At 36.3% G+C, this 21,908-nt stretch overlaps 1 protein-coding gene across 1 annotated transcript in view; it reads left to right on the forward strand.

The window, feature by feature from the left end:
• Nucleotides 1-525: 525 nt before the first annotated feature.
• Nucleotides 526-21,908, forward strand: part of LOC121735316 (espin) — a 63,544-nt gene continuing 42,161 nt past the window's right edge. The window contains exons 1-2 of the mRNA XM_042126099.1: nt 526-1,373; nt 4,255-4,401. Of these exons, the coding sequence (XP_041982033.1) occupies nt 526-1,373; nt 4,255-4,401 (995 nt within the window). The remainder of the gene's footprint in view (nt 1,374-4,254; nt 4,402-21,908) is intronic.

Genomic DNA, 21,908 nt, shown 5'->3' on the forward strand with positions numbered 1-21,908 from the left:
TTTCTGTGAGGACGTGGTATTTCTCCGGTCGAGCCGGCCCATTCGTGCCGAAGCATGGCTCTCCCACGTACATTTTATAAATTTACTAAAAACTTATAAGCTTTTAATTTTTACAAGAATTAAAAAGCGATGTTTTTATTGTGTTGTTTATGAACCATAATATGCTTCACCAATAATATATGGTTTAGAAATAAAACATTTATTGCTACACAATTATTCCATAAATTATAACCATCTTACAACTATTTATAATAGAGTTTATTTTAATAAACTGAAGATCCAAACATAACGTTTTTATAGTGCTCGGATGATCATCGTTGACTTATTGTTATGAGTTATGATTATGACTTATCAATATGTGAAATCTGACAACAATGAAAGTAACAAAGACGGCAACAGTTGCATAATTCGACTTTTATAAAGATGATAGCGATACTGAACTACTTATTAAGTGATAAAATAAATGCGTTGAAGAAAGATAAATAAAGTACAAAACACACAAATGAGGAAGAAGACGTACCAACAATGTCAAAAGCTAGAACTAAAGAAGACAACTGTAACGCTATAGCGAGAATACTAAAAGACTTCTGCAGTTGTTCCGAAAACGCGGCATGGTCTCCCGACATGACAGCTGACAGGAAAGGACCGTTTTTGAAAAGCGAACTAACCAATATGTCCGGCATGCGCAGGCGCATATTGACATTAGCTAAGAGAAGAAACAAGGAAGTTATCACTGAACCGCCAAAGTTTGATAGCAATAAATCTTTGAAAATTGATCTCTTGAATGCTCCGACACAAAATAGTAATATCCAGAAGAACATAGGCACGTTCCTAAACTCTAGAAGATTGTGTGAAGACGAAGAAGATATATACGAGACGCCTATTGAAGTGAGCAACTCGTCCTACGGTGAGAACTGGTCTTTAAGCAAATCCTGGAGAAACCACCTATACTTTAAAGGAGGAGAGAGATTACTAGACAGGCCTTTCGCTCTAGAAAGAATAGACGAGATACCTAAAAAGAAGACGGATAGACTGCATAAGGAACAGCTGCGTTACGAGAGAAATATTAAGCGGCATATACGAATCCGAGTAATGCTATCACTAAGAATGAGGAGATACGCGAAAAAGAGATTAAAGAAGCAGCGCCTACCGATTGTAAATTCAAGTGTACCTCCACGGAAGTTCCCTAGAGGTACCTCTACGAATTCGAGTTTCGGCACCACGTCCTACAGCAGTACAATGAAGGAAAGAGTGGAGAATGGGAGAGTGTTGTTCGATATTCATGAGGCGAGGAACTCCATGTTGGAGCTCTGTCATGATTACGAGGAGGAGCTGGACACGCTGGATATTGCTCTCCGCGCCGGGAACTTTAGGTATGTTTGTGTGAATATAATAATAATAAATTCTTTATTTGCTCGTAAACAAAAAACACAAGAACCACAGAAAAACGACATAAACAAAAGAAATAACTACAAAAAAATACAAAATAATAAAGAGGTGCAAAATGGCGACCACCGCTTTATGCGGTTTCTTCCAATGTAATGCTTTATACATACCTACTAAAACACTTTAATATGTTTGTTTATTACATACTTCTTGATGTTTTAGATATTTTTAGTGCCTTCTAGTTCAATATTGACCAATATCTTATTTATCACGAAATAAATATTTTCCCGCAGGTGTGCAGATATTTTGAATCAAAAATTTATCATAACGTATGGAAAATGATATAGTATGTACCTATTGTCACGAAATAAACTAGATATAATTTTTTCTTTCCCTTGACAAAAAGTTTATGTACCTACTTACATATTTCCATACACTTACCATCGAAACAAGTGAAGTTATGGTGTGAAGAGAAAATATAGAGATATACCTAATACCATTCGTTTTAAGAGTATTGGTGTAGGATAGCGCTAGCCGTTTGGTAACAATCATTTCTGTTATTGTGCGTATTTCTGCAAACTTTATATTACATTGGAGCTTAAGTAACATACTGCTTTTCATATTACATCGGTTAGATCCATTTCCGCTTGTTACATATTAACGTATAAGAAAAAACATTGCGTGAAGCGCTAATCTTCTTAAAATGTAAAAACTTATCTTTTTAATTGAGTTATTCAAAGAGTAACATAAATTCAAAAGTAGGTTTTTAAGCTTCAATATGGATGGTTCTTTTAAATTCTTTGATGGTTTTCGAAAATTCCAAATTCAAAAGACTTTTGCCGCAAAATCCCAGACAAAATCTTATAAATTATCTATATTATTAATCAGCTGTTTTGTATAAAAAAAGAAACGTAGAATTAACGGCAAGTAGGAAGGTCCTGGCATTGAAAAGTCGGTTAGTTGTGTGTAAAATCTGCAATGTCTAGAAATTGATAGAAGTAACCTGTATATTGTATAACCTAGAATTAGATACTACACTATTCTATACTCCGAAGACGTTACATGTTAGAAAGGGTGTTTTTAAGAACTATACAGGTACCATTGGTGCTGCGAATGCCTACTTCAACTCTTTTACAATCGGGCGATACATCTAAATAAACGCTTGGATCAAAATCATAACGAAATACAGCTTCTATATTTTCGTATGACATGTCAATAGAACACTAAATGTAAACGCAGTTAGTTGGGGTTCGCACAATACAGTTATGGTGGCTGCGCACGCTTCCTGTCGACCTCTGAATAATTTCTAAAACGACACATGATTCACGCTAAAACACTGTGTTTTTGGTTCACTAAGTATTAGTGTGATGGTGATGCCCTGTATGACTTTAGTCTCACAAAATCAAAATTTAATCCAACATTAATACAGCTAGGATCCAGTCATAATAGAATCGCTAAACAAAATATATGAAACTAACATAATCGTTCGATAATTTAAGTTGACGTTCGACGAATGTCAATTCCATACATGATGGGTGATTCTATAAAGATTAAAGAAGCGATTCTATAAAGAATAAGAATAAGAATACTTTTATTTCCAGCATCACACGAAACATCATAATAATTAAACAGTATTCAGTGGTACAGTTATTATGATCTAGTCACAAACAGTATAAGATCTATAAATATTATTACAATGCTGTATGATGCCAAAAATTGGCCCCAGCTCAGCAAACGTCTTGGCTAGGGGCTCTGATCCTACCTAAGAAGTTTATTCTTATAGAATCCCAAAAAGAGTAGACGCCGAACATAATTTCTTCAAGTTAAACGTATGAAAACCTTATAGTCAGGGTTCCCTAGGACATTTTTTTTTATTATCTACTATCAAGCTAATTTGTTGTGAGTAGCTTCAATTGATAAGACAAATAACATTTTTATAATTGCGAGAAATCTTGAACCTCGATCGAACCCCAACTGGTTGGGTCGCACCAACTAATTTTAACTATAACTTTAACTGTTATAGTTAAAGTGCAAAATGTCAAATCTTTGGTTAAAGTAAAATAGACGCCATATCCTCCGCTCATACGTATATTCTGAAAATTTACTATGTTTTACAGTGTTATATTTTTCCTGTCGATTTTTATGGATAATTAAATTTTTTACCCTCAATCCCGTTACCTGTAGCTTCAATAAAAAAATAACCGCAACAGACATCTTAAAGGTTAAAGTTAAAGCTAAAGGACGCCATATTTAACTATAACCATAACTTTAACTTTAACCACGACTCTGGTGCTACCCAACCTAAAACAAAGAAAAACGTGTCAGGGTTTTATTAAACAAAACTGTGTCTGTGGAAATAAAAAGCGAAAACCCACCAATCAGTAGACCATACATTTAATTATATTACACGGTATCCAGGTGTAATTTTGTTACTTTTAAGTTGTAACATAAGTTTTACTATATTAAACTTTTACATACTTTTTATTAAAACAATAGGGAAATTAAAAATGTTTCATTAAATTATCGTTTTCCATAAATATTCGGAGTACATGTAACAATTGTTTTAAAAATAAAAACGAAACATGGAAAATTATTTTTAACGTCTTTAAACGCCATCTATAGTATAGCAGCGATACTCTTAAGCATAACAAAATGACTCTAGCTTTTAGAGCCATCTATTGGTGAGAAGTTGCTTAACTTACAACTCATACAATATAGTTCTAAAGCGTTGCGATAGATGGCGCTATAAAAGAAAGTTTGCGCGTTGATGTCTTTTGCTTAAAACATTTGAGTCTTAAGATTTAGTTCGCAGATAACTCCGTTGTTTTTGAGCCGATTTTGATGATTCTTTTTTTGTTTTTCCCACAGGAGCGGGCGCGTGTCGGCGGAGTGGTGGTGCGGGATGGGGGGGACGCGGGGGCGGGGGCGCGGCGGGGCGCTGGCGCTGCACTACGCGGCGGCTCGCGGGTGTCTCGACTGCGTGCGGCTGCTGGCGAACACCACGCCTGATGTCTCGTGAGTAGTTTATGGGTTTAGCTTTTTTGCAGCCTATACGTGGGAGAGCCATGCTTCGGCACGAATGGGCCGGCTCGACCGGAGAAATACCACGTTCTCACAGAAAACCGGCGTGAAACAGCGCTGTGTTTCGCCGAGTGAGTGAGTTTACCGGAGGCCCAATTCCCTTCCCTATCCTCCCCTATTCCCTTTCCATCCCTACCCTCCCCTATTACCCTATTCCCTTTCTTTTTTCTTTTATTCTTAAAAGGCCGGCAACGCACCTGCAGCTCTTCTGATGCTGCGAGTGTTCATGGGCGACGGAAAATGCTTTCCATCAGGTGACCCGTTTGCTCGTTTGCCCCCTTATTTCGTTAAAAAAAGCCTGGGTTTACAGGGTTCTAAAGGGACCAGTTTTGTCGTAAAACAATTTTAAAACCACACGCACTCTAAACGATTGAATGTTTTGGATTACAAACATGCTACTTGGACGTACAGCGTATGACAGTATAATAATTAATAGAAGAATTATGATTACATTGAGATGTATTATTAAAAATTAAAATAACTAAATGAGCTAGGGTCTACTCTGCTGAGGAAATTCGTGAGCCCAATCACTTCGTTCAATTTATGATCAACATTGCGTACTCTAATTTTTAAAGGATTTACAAGGATTTTAAAGGATTTAAAAAAAGATTTACAATAGATTCTCAATTGTCGCTATGACGTCAAAAATCTCTAACTTATTGTAATGCTTTTCCAGGAAAATAGGGTCTAAAATAATTTTCCCTCTATAAGACGCTCTTATTTATTTTTTTATGAAATAAGGGGGAAAACGAGCAAACGGGTCACCTGATGGAAAGCAACTTCCGTCGCCCATGGACACTCGCAGCATCAGAAGAGCTGCAGGTGCGTTGCCTGCCTTTTAAGAGGGAATAGGGTAATAGGGGAGGGTAGGGATGGGAAGGGAATAGGGGAGGGTAGGGAAGGGAATAGGGTAGGGGATTGGGCCTCCGGTAAACTCACTCACTCGGCGTGAAACAGCGCTAGCGCTGTTTCACGCCGGTTTTCTGTGAGAACGTGGTATTTCTCCGGTCGAGCCGGCCTATTCGTGCCGAAGCATGGCTCTCCCACGTATAAGTAATAAATAATAGGCTATAAATATAGCTTTACTATTACCAATAGGCTCTAAGATTTTTTAAGCACCAATTACGAACCGCTAGCATCTGTCCGCTGGTGCATTGAAGCGCTGCATGTTTTTGCAGCGGCCGGCTAACAGTCGCGTCACGAACATCCTACTTACACCCTCATCATCATCACAATATGCTCATAATCATCACAATATTATGATCAGCATCATCACAATATGATCAGCATCATCACAATATGATCAGCATCATCAAAATATACTCATCATCCTCAATAGACCAAACGAACCAGTAGGCCGAGTTCAAACTCAGCTGACGAATATTTCAACATCAAACTCTCGAAAACAATTAAAAAAATAAATGTTTTAAATTACCAATGACACACCGTGCCGAAATCCCTTCGCGTTATATTGTATGCGTTTGACATTGCTGACGTAATCAAGCGGGATTATACTGTACTCGGCGAAACATGGCGGTAGCGGTCATTGACTCCCCTTGTCAAAAACTTGTCATTTTCTATATAAACCGCGATTGACAATGAAGTGTCAGAGGTTGTCAATCGCGGCTTTGTATAGAAAATGACAAGTTTTTGACAGGGAGTCAATGACCGCTACCGCCATGTTTCGCCGAGTACAGTATAGAAGAGGTAAAGCCTCTTCGGGCGCAACAACAGCAGTAGTGTAGTCAGTGTATGTATGTATATCACTTACATTACATAACCTTACTCTCTTAAATAAAGTGATCCGGTGAAAGCCGGCTTAATTGCGCCTAACGGATTCTAATCGTATGCTGATTGCTCACTTCAGGTAAAAATATGCAAATTTACATAAAGACACTTGTACAATAAACCTTAAGAGGTGCACAGTGGAAAAGTAACTTAAGAGTACTTAAGTAAGACTATATAGATGATATACATATAAAGGGGGTGACAAACGTGCGAGTAAGTACGCGGAATTATGGCTCGACGATCTTAATCGCCTGTGTGTCAGCAAAGAGCCGCGAGCCGCGAGCCTGGGGACGTGCTAATCCAGTGTGAGCGATTCTCGTGTGTCACCGACGTCGAGCCGAGTAAGTTCGCGAACTTAAAACCCTTAACCCACGTGCTTTAAGTTCGTACAGGCCTTTTAAATTACCGATGACACACTATTCCGTCGCGTTCTGTCCGTATATTGTATGCGTTTGACATTGCGGATGTAATCATGAGGAATTTACGCCGCGTAACTTCAGCCTAGTGTGTTTAGACACCAATATCGTAAACCAGATGTCGCCCGCAACTCCGTTGAGTCAAAATCCGTTTATCGCGCGGGAACTCTACCCTTTCCCGGGACCCAAAGTATCTCTATACCAAATTTTAGCAAAATCGGTTCAGCGATTTGAACGTGAAGAGGTAACAGACAGACACAGCTTTCACATTTATAATATACGTATCGCGAAGCATGGATTATTTTTAATGCATAATGTGCACAAGTACTATAAGAATAATTAAGATCCTAATTAGATTTAGGAATAAAAGTTTTGTGTAGTAGCTTGTACTTTAAAAAAGTGTTAATTTTTAACCAATTTGGAAATAAAATCATTTTCATTTCATTACTATGCCTTATTACCATAAGCATGTAAGCTTGGGAGATGGTTTGCGTTGATCTCTTGTTTTTACATTGTCATGGTTAGAAGAATGTTAATATGTGCCTTAGACCTATTTTCATTAATCCTTCAAAGCATTTCTTTATATTTCGAAGAAATCATATTATATATGTTCACATACATGGGTTTCAGCAACGGCTGTATGTGGCTAAAATTCAGTATGTAGCGTCTTTTCGGGAGGAAAATCAATGCAGGTCTTTCGAAAACTGTATATTATTATTGAGTTACTTAGGTTTTTTATTTCCCAAGCAAATCTTTGTATTCAACTTTGGCAGCTCCATGCCCGAAGTCTTTTGACAAGTGCTTGATCATAACGAGATCAAATACCATTATTATATTACCTAATACGTCTAAATTATAATAAAATTTATACGTGGGAGAGCCATGCTTCGGCACGAATGGGCCGGCTCGACCGGAGAAATACCACGTTCTCACAGAAAACCGGCGTGAAACAGCGCTAGCGCTGTGTTTCGCCGAGTGAGTGAGTTTACCGGAGGCCCAATCCCCTACTTAATTTCCTTCCCTACCCTCCCCTAATTCCTTCTCATCCCTACCCTCCCCTATTACCCTATTCCCTCTTAAAAGGCTGACAACGCACCTGCAGCTCTTCTGATGCTGCGAGTGCCCATGGGCGACGGAAGTTGCTTACCATCAGGTGACCCGTTTGCACGTTTGCCCCCTTATTTCATAAAAAAAATATATCAAAGGACACGATATCTTGGAATTCGCGCCTCACCGCCACGCTGAGCTTAACTTTCATATGTTAAGCGGACAATTACAAGAGTCGTAATACGTGAAGCGCTGTGGGTAAGTAGGTGAATTCATAAAGATCAGGTTAGGCTGCGGTCTGAGCGTAGCGGAGCGGGAACGGTAGCGGAAAGCGTTGTACTGATAAATTTAGAAATTCATCTACTACCTAGTAGAAGTTCTTCTGCTACAAGTAAAATATGACTAAATGTAAAGAAGTTATATCCCGTCTCTCTTTGGAGGGCTGCTTTAGTAATAAACAGTCCCTTTGTATCACTATCTTGTGCGAAATGATTAGTTAATTTTGGAACAAACAACATAATTGTTGATAAAAAAAATATTCGAAACGATTTGTTGTGAACACCGTGATGTTAAAATGTTGAAATGTTAGAACAAAATTTTTAGTAATTATGAAAATTTTATTCCGCTTTTCGTGTTTTCTTCCTTTTGTTGCATATAATATGTAATTTGCAATTTAAATATAAAACAGTTACGAGTCAAAAGTTAATGATTACTATATTGTACAATTAACATTTTTAAATAATAATATAGTTTATATTCTCTTTGATTAATAACATTAACATGTAAATTGACATGTAATTTTTTAATTATGTTATCAGATTTTTTAAATTTGAACCGTCCCGCCGCGCTCGCTAGCGTGGTGTGAGGTTTAATCAGAACTCATTTAGTGGCACCTAGAAATGCACTTAGTCGAGTGAAATGTTACTCTGCGTGTGCTCGTATCGGGTGCAACGTGTGTGAGCTAAACGGACATACGGAAATACAATTTTGTATGTTTATCTGTGGTTACTTGTGTTTGGTAAGGACGAGAATTCTGTGCGGTCCTGCGGCAATTAAAAAATTAAATTTGAATTTGACGTTTCGGTTTGACGTTGACATTATTTAGCATCTGTCATCGCGATTTGAATTCCGAATGGGGCCAAGTGCGAGCGACAATGACTTTGCGAACAATGGACGATTGTGAGGTGCAACTGTTATTTTGTTATTATTTTATAAAGTACTTATTCAACTTAAGAATAATATAATATCATCATCGTACTTTGCTCTACATTTTATACAGCAGGTTTTGTTATAGTACCATTACACTGTGGTACCAGTTTTGTTATACTTTTAGACAGTTAATGTTTTAACGGATATGAAAGTATGCCATTTCGTATTTTTGCAATTCTAGGCTAAACAAGAATGTTCAAGAATAAATGTAAATTATAACAATATAAAATTTAGCTTCTGTTTTTCCGGATTCGTAACTTACCCATATAGTATACTAAAGTATACTTCTCAAATTTTCAGATTTCGGCTTCATATTTTGTTTCTTTATTTCCAATTATGCCTTTTCATGGACTACTCCTTCTAATAGGTTTATAGAAAAACTGCTACATACATGATACAAACACCCATCTCTTCGTTCGCCCCTATAATTACTAGAAAATCTAAGAACTAGCATTTCGGCGTCGGTTTTCTGGCAAAACATATTGCTGTATGTAGTTTAGCGGTAACGTAAAAACTTTCATATTATGTTAAAATATAAGTAATCTATATATAAAAATGAATTTCCAATTGTGTTAGTAACGCTATAACTCGATAACGGCTTAACCGATTCTGCTAATTTTAGCCTTAAAATAATCCTTGAAGTCCAGGGAAGGACAAGAGCCACTAAGTTCGCCGGGACAGCTAGTAACGTTATAAATGTATCCAATATAATATAATGTATGCGAAAGTCCCGATTTCATTTCTGTTAAATATTAATATATGTGTAAACGATTGAAGCAGTTCTTGGTTTAGAAAATAAACCATGTAGATTATTTGACGAATATTTATTTACTAGATGCAACTTGTTGCACAGAAACTCGCGGGTAACCGTACATTTTTTCCGGATAGTAAGTAGTAACTAGTAACACATCCTTTCCTGGTGCTCGAAGTTTCTCAATACCAAATTTCATATCATTCGTTGATATGTCACCGATTACAGCCCCCCTAGACAAGTGGCAAAACGCTAACGCTAATGCTAGCGTTAACGCTACAAAATGTATGCGATTTGACATAAGTCATCGCTTCGCTAGCGAATACTAATGTCAAATCCATACATTTTGTAGCGTTAGCGTTAGCGTTTTGCCACTTGTCTAGGGGGGCTGTTGATTTATGGACAAGTTTTAATATTTTCAGCACTGGTTTTTAAATAGAGTCTCTATTATTAAGTTTTCTCTAGTATCTTTAAAGTAAAATAATACGAAATAATATTTTTTCTGACTAGAATTACATCATTGTTGCATCTTTGTTTACGAAAAAAATCTACTTCCGGTTTGCCGTATAACAAGTTAGTAAAAGTTGTATGCAAATTGTTCAAGTAATGTTATAATTATAATGATTATGCTCAAAATTGTTGTGCAAGACATACCTACTTAGTATCTATCTAGAGAATTTTAATAAGATCCTAGCCATAAACAAATTTAAAAGTTGATAAATGTTTTGGATTTCCAAATTCAAAACCGCTACACATTTTATTTATTAAAAAAAACTGTATAAGAGAATTAATAGACACAGGAGCTGTAATCGCATCTAATACTTTATGGAAAAGCGCCTTTCCAGTTTTTCGCCTTTATCAAGAAACCAAGTAAAAATGACAAGAATCATCAGGTCGATAAAGCAACAGTAATTATTTCATGCTACGCTTTAACAGCTGTCCATTTCGATAATAGCTATGAATTTAAGTCCAGGGGAAGGACATAGGATCTAAGATTTAAAAAAAAAACCGCGAAATATGCGGTTCCTCGGGCTAACGCGCCGAACACGCAAACACGCGCAAATTACCCATCTTTTCAAATTTAGAACTATTTAATGGAAAATTTCCAATGGCGAGAAAAACTAACCCAGATAATATTGCGAGTATATTATCTGTGATTTCTCGTATTATTGATCGGTTTAACGGTTGCTGTTACTGTTAGCTGCGCGTGCGCCGGACCACGTCCTAACTGATCATTTATCTCGCTGGTGCAATTTAATTAGTAGCAATCATCATCTGTTTCAACAGATATTAAGACTATAGTATTAAAGTAAATACCACTAGCAACTAGTGGTATTTTCTTTATCGCTTTTCAGAAAAGAGTAATAGGCATGATGACTATTTTTTTTCTTATCAGTAATTGAAAGATACTTAAAAAATAGAAACATCGTTGAAAGAATGACTCTGATAGCTTAAAAATTCACCAAGATATGACTATTCAAATATCTCATAAAAAAGACCTGCCCGAAACGCTCCATACAAAGTGCTACGAAAGTATGACGTCAGTCTTTCGTAGTTTGTACGCATCGGGAGACAACTTTATATTAAATATTGCGTTTATGAAAGTTGTTTCATAACAAAAGTTGCTTTTAATTGCATAAGTTATCGAATTATATACAAATATTAAGAAATTTAATTGAAAAAAAAAAATCGACTTGAATATCCAATTTTGAAGGCGCATAACAAAAAAAATACAAATGCTATCAAACTGAAATTTGCTCATTTTTTACCGTGACTTTTTTATTTTATTAACAAAATTCGCTAATCTTTGACCTTGTCATCATCCCTATTACACATTCAAAAATGTTGTTGCGAATTCTTGCGAAAACCCATTGGCGACGACAATCGCTTTCGATCAAGTGATCCACGTCTGCTTATTTGCCATCTGTCTCATAAGAAAATATCGTAACAGAAATTCCTAACGTGTCGGTAGCCCTATCACTTGTGTATTTTTTACGATTTAGATAAGTACTTCATAATAGCTTTATTATTATATTTCTTTCAATCTGATCTCTAATCGTCCTTTCTCCGTTTATTTGTAATAAAAGTATTTCTGCTATAAACATAATCTAGCTTCTTCTTGCATATAATTAAGACAAATAAAAATTGTAAGTACTAAAATTCATAGCATCATGAATTTTAGTACTTATAATTTTTATTTGTCCTACGTGTAATGAGACTACAGATTTTATTATTAGTTAATTTAAATTATAATATCTTGTCCCTTTGTAAACAAAAACTACCCAAACATCCAACATAAAAGACTATCTATAAAATAATATAGTTGTCAGAACTGAACCTAGTCTAACACCTGATGTCCAGCAGCGCGTGTCGCCTCGCTTCACTTACCCCCAGGCATTCGAGTTATCGCCAAACAAAAACGTCATGTCAACAATCGAATTAAATTTTCACTGGATAAGCCGAATTCACGCATGGCAACCTGAAAATATGCGAAACGATACTTAAAATAAGTTACTTCAAAAGGCATGATCTGTACTATAATATTATTATTGCTACTTAAAGAATGGACAATCGATCATAGCCAATGGGAAATCTGAAAAGATAATGCTACGAGGCATTAAGCCCGCCTTTGTACAGAAACGTGCAAAAGTTTTAAATAAATAAATAAATCTAATAGACGAATCTCTCTTCAGAGGTTCAGTTCAGTGTGTTTCAGCCATGCTTTTTATCTAAGTTTTGCAGATAATTGTTGTGATTATCTTATTGTCGACTGTCGTATACTGATAGATAGCAGTCATTGCACTTGGTTCATTTGGAACTTAAAATCATTCATTTTGAAACCACACAAGTAACCACAAATAAACATTACAGACTCTTTTCTCGAACTAATCGAGAAATGAAGTGAAACCTACCCGCAATAAAAACTTTTTTGTGAAAATTTAAATTTGGAATACACAAAATGGCGACCTGTCCGCGACGTGAGCGTCCTCTCCGAGCCTCTTCAACCAGATTGAAGTATTCGAAGACGATGACAGCTAGCACTATCAGGTAAATATTACTTAACCATGCTTCGGCACAAATGAGCCAGCTTAACTATAGTGACTGTTGACACTATAGAAGTATGGAAGTATAGATGATACTTTTCTTTTACTATTTTGGAGCTTTTTTTTAAATGAAATAAGGGGGCAAACGAGCAAACGGGTCACCTTATGGAAAGCAACTTCTGTCGCCCATGGACACTCGCAGCATCAGATGAGCTGCAGGTGCGTTGCCGGCCTTTTAAGAGGGAATAGGGTAATAGGGGAGGGTAGGGAAGGGAATATGGCAGAGTAGGGAAGGAAATATGGGAGGGTAGGGAACGGAAAAGGATAGGGGATTGGGCCTCCGATAAACGCACTTACTAGGCGAAACAGCGCTTGCGCTGTTTCACGCCGGTTTTCTGTGAGCCCGTGGTATTTCGCCGAACGAGCCGGCCCATTCGTGCCGCAGCATGGCTCTCCCACGTCAGCTGTTGCTTTCTTCTTCTTTAATGCCACTGCCAATGTCAGAGTGGCTTTGTATAGACTCTACATTGTAGAGTTCATTAAATTAAAGTTTAATTATTATTAAACATATCTGTGTGCGGCCGTTAGCCCTTATTGCACAGGTATGTGTTAAGTAAACCTTGGGCTAAATCTCTTTTATGTTAAGTATATCCCTGTTTTTAATATTTAGGGCCTGTTTCATCACTTCCTGGTAAGGCTATCTACCAATTAACTTGACTGATCAAGTATGGAGAATCTGTCAAAAAAGTTGTGAATACCCTATTAGGCACTTTACCAGCAAGTGGTGAAACATTCCCTTAGTGAAGAATCAACATGTTACATAACCCAGGGTTAAGTGCCCCTGTGACTCAAGAATGTAAATACAAATTCTGAACGGATTTAAGAGTGTCAATTTGCTCTGTTCTATAAACCACTTGCCTAATTTTCACCTGCACTTAAACTGGTTTTATTATCTGTGTGATAAACATGCGAATGTACGAACAATTTAGAGCCAATTGACACGCAACGTTCAAACTTCAAACGTAACTAAAATCATATAATATTATGCCCGGGAAATATATTTATTATGATCTCATATACCTAAAATTATTATTTCCTGGAAAGTAACATTATAGGTTGGGTTGCACCAGAGGCGTGGTTAAAGTTAAAGTTATGGTTATAGTTAAATATGGCGTCCTTTAGCTTTAACTTTAACCGGAAAAATTCACAGATGTCTGTTGCGTTTATTTTTTTATTGAAGCTACAGGCAACGGGATTGAGGGTACATAAAAAATTGAATTATCCGTAAAAACCGACAGGAAAATTATAACACTGTAAAACATAGTAAATTTTCAGATATACGTATGAGCGGAGGTTGGACGCCATATTTAACTTTTACCAAAGATTTGACATTTTACACTGTAGTTATAGTTAAAGTTACAGTAATAGTTAAAGTTAATTGGTTCAACCCAACCTTAATTCAAAATTAACGTCTGCAAAGAAAGGCAAAGATTTTAAAACATTTAGGGCCTGTTTCACCACTTTCTGATAAAGTTCAGAATAGGCTATTCACAAGTCACAAACTTTTTTGACAGATTCTCCATACTTCATCTGTCGAGTTAAGTGGTGGATACTGGATAGCCTATTCGGCACTTGTCAGGAATTGGTGAAACAGGCTCTTAAAATGTTAACTTCATTCGAACCCGTTCTAAAATTTGAATTTGACATTTTTTTTACGCAACGTGTTTGAAGCAAAGGTCCAGTTTTCGTAAACCTTCGTTTGGCAATAGTGGCTAGTTGACTAACTTAATATATGGACATTATTATTGCTTTCACTAATAATAATTATACGATTGTGCCTGTTCTGGGTCGGTCATCGCGTGTTGATGTTTTTAGACGCATGCCTTGCATTCTATTATGTCAATAGCAGTCAATAGGCTTTTAAATTATCACTGGTATAAAGTTATTCCATAACGGAAACAAAAAATCATCGGTAGCATGAACAAAGCCAAATTCGTAATTCATATCGTCTATATTTAGAGTGGAGTACCAAACATTTAGTAAAATATTAAAATAAGCAAATAGGTATTTACATCTTAATACAAAAAATAAACCGACAAAAAACGCTACCTAAGACTGGCCACAGACGTGACGCAAGTTGCAGTCGGGAGTGAAGAGCTCATATGACCCTAACTTGGCTACATACTTTAACCTAGATCTCAAAATCTGTAAGGTCTAGAAAACTGATTTTTTGACACAAGTAACTTCAGTTCATAAAGATTAAATGCTCAAGACGAAAACACGATTACTCAAAAAATGCTCGATAGTTTCTTTTTTACAAAAAACCTTGTCTTAGACACATTTTTGCTTGGATCTTCGAAGTTTGCTGTCTTTTCTTTAATATTTTTTAATATCTAAAAAGGTATTGATAAAATCTAAATTTGCTCAAAACACTTTTTTCATAATCATTATAGTTCATCTTTTATTCAAGTAAACCTAACTCGGCGATGATTCCGCGCCGTCCTTTTTCACCTGGCATATGAAGACGGGTGTGAGTGTGAAGAGAGAAGGACGATGTTTGATTTTTAGAGTCAGGTGAGCTCTGAATGCTCTAGAGACGCTTTGAAATTGGCACCGACCGCTCGAGAACTGCTCGAGCGGCCTTGCGTGTATCTATATCTATACATATTATAAAAAAGTCGTTTTTTTCCGTCATGTCCCTTTGTTCCCTTTAATCTTTAAAACTACGCAACGGATTTTGATGATACTGTTAGATAGCCCATTTACCGAGGAAGGCTATAGGCTGTATTTTATCACGCTAAGACTAAGAGGAGCGAAGAAATAGAAGAAAATGTGGAAAAAACGGGGAAAATTATTTGAAAAGGCTAACTTGAACGCGCTAATCTCAGGAACTTCTGGTCCGATTTGAAAAATGCTTTCAGTGTTAGATAGCCCAATTATTGAGGAAGGCTATTAAGGCTATATTTTATCACGCTAAGAATAATAGGAGAATGTGGAAAAAACGGGGGAAATTATTTGAAAGGGCTTATCGCGCGAACTACTGGAGCAATTTTTATGTTATTTGGCACAGATAAGAAGTAGACCACGTGAAGGATATAGGCTATCGATTTTAGTCGTTTTTTCTATGGCTATATATTTTATACCCGTGCGACGTCGAGGCGGGTCGCTAGTTGCGGATATTATGAATTCAGTATGAAAACTGCAGATCGCCGTGCGGCGACCGCATTTTGCAGTCGATTTCTACCTCAAGATGCGGTCCGTCTATGGCTGGCCTTAAATCTCATGCAATTTCTTATTGTCACACCTCTAAAACAGTGAGGAACAAAATTGGTCTTGGTCTTGGATTCTTAGTCTTGCTTGGTGATAGTCTTGCTTTTCTGCAATACCAACATATTGCAGAAAAGCAAGACTATCACCAATTTTGCTCATCACTACCCTAAAATGTTACTTATTTAGCAAACTTATGTAATATATTGCACAGATACATACATTTTTAGGATTCTGTACCCAACGGGTAAAAACGGGACCCCATTACTAAGACTTCGTTGTCTGTCCGTCTGTCTGTCTGTCTGTCGCCAGGCTGTATCTCAAGAACCGCTATAGCTGTACTTCTGAAATTTTCACAGATTGTGTATATCTATTGCCGATATAACAACAAATACTAAAAACAAAATAATATTAATATTTAAGAGGGGCTCACATACAACAAACGTGATTTTTTGACCTCTTTTACTCGAAATCAATAATGATAAGAGGCAGACACTTGAAATTTTCACAAAGATCTTAAATAAAATAATTGTACTTTAATAATTAGTAATAATATTTAAATAAAATAAAATATTAAGGGGAGCTCCCATACAAAAAACACAATTTTTGGCCTACGGTACGGAACGGAACGGTACGGAACCCTTCGTGCGCGAGTCCGACTGGCACTTGGCCGATTATTTAAATATTTGATTGCATACCAATGTAAATGAAGGCGCTGGCAAATTACATAAGTAATATCCCATAAATCCAAAGAATAAATCCTATTTGCCGATCGACCTAAATATTAGAAGACTTATAATATATTAGGAGACTAGACGCGCCGCCGCGCAGTCGGGAACTGTTGCGTCAAAATGCGATCATCTAGCGGGAACAGTACATCTTTCCGGGATAAAGAGTATAGGATACTTTTCTTCCTTTTCTGTCCTTTACCGGGAGTCCCGGGACTGGAAATATCTCCATACCATAGCATAATCCACTCAGCGGTTTGGCTGTGAAGAGGTAACAGACATACAGACACTTTTGCATTGATGATATTATACTAATATCATCAATGCAAAAGTTTTAATAAATTAATATTCTAAACGAAATCGAGGCCCTTTTAAATAAAATAAATATTATTTTTTACCACAAATGAATTATAATACATTTAACATTTTTCGGTTAATGCACAACTATAAAATAAAATTTCACTTACATTTTTATCGTGTAGATAATAAATATCATAATTTCACTTTGAGTGCTTTTTAAAATGGTTTACATTTTAGCTAGTGAAATATAATACGGTAGTCATTGTATTTGTTAATACGTTGTTAATAGCTCTTATGTTACGTAAGCGGTTCCCAAACTTTTTTGGTGGCTCTTTTAAGAAGTGACAGTTTTGACGGACCCCCAAAAAGGTCTACGTCTTTGAAATATAATAACAATAAAAAATAATTGTTGCCATGCTGCAGGTATCTGATGACATATTTTGTAAAAACAATAATTTATGTACTTATCTACAAAAAAACTAAATTTTTGGCCTATTTTTGCTCTATAACGGTACGGAACCCTTCATGCGAGTCGGACTACCGACTCGCACTTAACCATTTTTTTTTTGCGGCCATGCAAAGAGTCATTTCATTAGTACTAGATGTAGCCTGCAGCTTCGCTCGATAAAACCGTATATTTTCTTGGATAAAAACTAATTATTATAATATTATGTTCCCAGGACGCAAAGTTTACTGAAATCGGGCGGAAGGTAATATAATAGATAGACAGATGGATACACTTTCGCATTTTTTTTTAATGAAATAAGGGGGGCAAACGAGCAAACGGGTCATCTGATGGAAAGCAACTTCGTCCATTCACACTAGCAACATCAGAAGAGCTGCAGGTGCGTTGCCGGCCTTTTAAGAGGGAATAGGGGAGGAGGGGCGGGAAGGGTAGGGAAGGGAATAGGGTAGAGGATTGGGCTTCCGGTAAACTCACTCACTCGGCGCAAGCGCTGTTTCATGCCTGTTTTCTGTGAGCCCGTGGTATTTCTCCGGTCGAGCCAGCCCATTTGTACCGAAGGATGGCTCTACCACGTAAAGTAATGCCTAATACCTATTTATAGGGCTCTTGATGAGTTATTATACCTACGTCCTATGAATAAGGTTTGAAAAGAAAACGCTTTTTTTGTCTTCATACAATTACTTATTAACTAGTAACCATTTAAAATTGATAACATAAAAACACTTTTCATCGCCTATCAATGCGACAATTTGGTATGCATTACAATAACAAATGTCTATTGAATATGGAGTTTTTCCGATGGCAACAATGGGTTTCAGCGCCCTCTGTTGTCGAGTAGAAATGGTGGGAAACTGAAAAAACTACATTGTACACATTTTCTCTTACGCGGGTAATAAATAACGCGCATTTCAATGGACATTAGTGAACGGAAATATAAAATTATAATCACTACATAGTAATAACTTCCTGTCCCCAGGTGTCTGTCTGTCTTATCCATACTTATATGTATTATCTATCTATATCTATTATCTATCTATGGACGCTTCACACCACGTCAGTCTGGCCCCGTGCTAAGTACCTGAAGGACTTGTGTTACGGGTACCAGACAACGGAAATATATGTATTTAACTCTTTTATACTATACATACATTTAAGATTTTTATTATAATACTAGCTGTTGCCCGCGACTTCGTCGCGTCGACATTACTATATGTCGATGTATATAATAACAAAGATGGATAGTCCGCTAACAAATATGAAAAAAGTAAAATATAACCTCCTCCTTTTTGGAAGTCGGTTAAAGAGCAGCCTAAGTTACACCTTACTACATCAGCTATCTACCAAAAAAAGTCCCGGGAAAATAGCTCCAGCCGTTTCAGAGATTAGCCGGAACAAACAGACAGACAGACAGACATACAGACAAAAATTGTAAAAAATGTTATTTTGGTGTATATAGCGTATATAGATTCATATGCATGTAGTAAAAAACGGTTCTTTCAATATAACAAACAGACACTCCAATTTTATTTATATGTAGTATGTAGTATAGATGTATACCTACAGGGTGTAACAATAATAAGTGATAATATTTTAGGGTGTTCCTTGTAGAGAGTTCACTGTGAAAGTAGCAGCTCTGAAAGACGAAATTTTTTTTTCACTTTCGTATGGGCAAGGGCCCGAGCGTTACGAGTTTCCCCATACAAAAGTGAAAAAAATTTTTGGTCTTTCAGCGCTGCTACTTTCACAGTGAACTCTCTACAAGGAACACATACACACCCTAAAGTATTATCACTTATTTTTGTTACACCCTGTAGATAATACACATAATATTTAATACACATTCATGACCCTGAAGCGTATAGCACAATACAATTTATCGTCTAGAAGCCGGCTTATGTTGATGAGTAATATTTTTAATATAATAATGTATTTTCAAATTTAGAAGATGCAGGTGTGAATTTTCGTAATTAAGATAAGTGTAGACTGTTGTGTGAAGTTCGAGCGAAAGTGTTTCTCAAAAACAGCTGCGTCAGTGTGACGTCATCAGAGAAACGCAGCGGCTATATGGAAACTGACTCTGCAAATTAATACCTGGGAGATCTAGTTAAGCTAGGAAAAAACATTAGTAAAACAAATATGAGTGGTTTAAAGAGGAGACTTAGCTAGCGGCTTTTCTCTGCATAAACAGTCGTACCAAGAAATCAATCTATATTACAAATTAAAATTATTTTCAGTTTTGTTAGTACAGCTAAAACTTAAAACGGCTGAACCGATTTGGCTGATTTTAGTCTTGAAATGTTCGTGGAAGTCCAGTGCGCCTAGCATGCGTCCAAAGAGATATCTCACTCGTGAAAATCTCGACAAAAATCGATAAAAATGTGTTGTCATGGTTAGGAATCGCTAATTTTGACGACAGATCTACACGAGAAAAAATGTATGTCACGTTAGGGTCAATAGAGATGAAGAGAAAAACCATTAAACATCGAGAAAACATGTAGACAAAATTTTCACGTAGGCGCACAGGTAAGGTTTATTTTAGGGGGGACGAGATATGAAGTTCAGCGGGTCATATCGATCTAAGGACTTACCGCAATTCATCTAGTTACAAATAATAATATATTATATCCAAGACAATCTCGTTTTAAGTAAGCCAAATACTCTAAACTTACCTATAGTTTTAAGAGTTCCTTAAATTCGGTCAAAATAAATTAAGTCACGAAAAGAAAAAAAAATCTTTAATCTTAATCAGTAAAAAAATGAAGAGAATGCATTACAAAAGTGAGATAAATTTAAGATCGAAAACTAAAAAAAATAGTCAAGTTCGAATCGAAATCGCTCGCGAATCGTTCCGTACAAACCAGCATAAAATCGCATATTTATTATTCGCAATACAGGCTACTGTATAAAATCTATAAAAATTCCATCGACACTTATCATAGTTGAATATATTGTATTTGACGACATATAGACGGAAAGAAAGCGTAAGTCTTACGGACTGTTCCAAAATAAGCCACAATAACACGTTATAATAATCTACAGCACTGCAGCTACAACTATTGAGGTCTATTTCGAAATAGCCCTTACTGTGGCACTCAGAGACGAATATTTATAACTTATAGGCGCAGCGCAGATGACAGACTATCCTCGACGCACTTTTTAGTCCGTCGAAAGAACCTATGCAAACGACGCGGAGCGCAGACGTGTGCGTTACTGCATATAATTGCATAGGTTCTATTTCCACGGACTAAAAATTGCGTCACGGATAGTCTGTCGTCTGCGCTGCGCCATATCTGAATTATATGAAGATTTTGACATAAGCCCTGTAAATTATCTTTTAAACTCCTTATTTTTAAATCGTAGTTCAATCCTAAATGAGTAGAGCCTTTAGTACTTGTAACATGGCCCCAATCGTTGAGTACGGAACCCTAAAATATAGCTTTATTAGGTTAAGTATTACCTACAATTTACTTTCAATTTTCATAAGAATAACTTATGTAATATGTCAATATGAGTAGTTACACAATAACGTTTCGTTATTTTAGCAATTAGTTAAATAATTCTAATTGTTTTGCTTTGTTAATTGTTGTTTTAGCAACTTTAATTAAACAGACATAAAAGTGCTAAATAAAAAAACTTTTTATTTTTATTTTAAGTAGTCACCTACTTATCTAAATAAGTAGTTAGAGCTTAATTAAATCACTTTATTAATATAGTAAATATAATTTCAGTACTTACTTATTTAATTCTACATTTTTTATTTCACTCTCTCTCGTCTAGGTTATTTATTTCGCACTTAACGAAAGAAAAATCTTAATGTTTATTAATGATATTCAGCGGTTTATCAGTTTCCTACGGGAACCCATTTGATTGTTCGCGTTTTTATTCAATAATATACAAAGAAAATGCAATAAACATATGTCATTCAACTGATTCTGTGTGAAAAGTTAAAAGAATAACTTTCGCTTTTCTCGTGGAAACAGCCTTAAGCTCAGTGACAGCAAGGCGGGCGGCGCGAGCGCATGTTTCGATTACAAAATAATCGATACTACATTACGCGGTTGTGTTCCAAAAGTGACGATCATTTTGTCGGGCAAAACGTGTCTGTCATTTTGTACACAAAATCAAAGCCGTGAATCGCGGGCGTGAAAAAAAAACTGTTCCAATTTTAAACGCGCGTTAAAAGGAACTGTTTTGTTACGCAAATGCTCGGAAGTTGGTGTTAAAGTATGATGACGTTGAATTCGCATCCCCCAGTGAATAGGGGATACAAGTTTTTCGGCAAGAAGAATAAGAAGAACAAGAAATATGTCAAAATTAAATCTGAAACGTACGGCGGGCGGGAAAAGTGAGTGAAAATACGTTTATTGTGTTTATAGTTTTAGTCAGATAATATTTAAAAAACAAAATACCAATAAATATAAGATT

Source organism: Aricia agestis, chromosome 17, assembly GCF_905147365.1.
Source record: "Aricia agestis chromosome 17, ilAriAges1.1, whole genome shotgun sequence".
Taxonomy (NCBI): domain Eukaryota; kingdom Metazoa; phylum Arthropoda; class Insecta; order Lepidoptera; family Lycaenidae; genus Aricia; species Aricia agestis.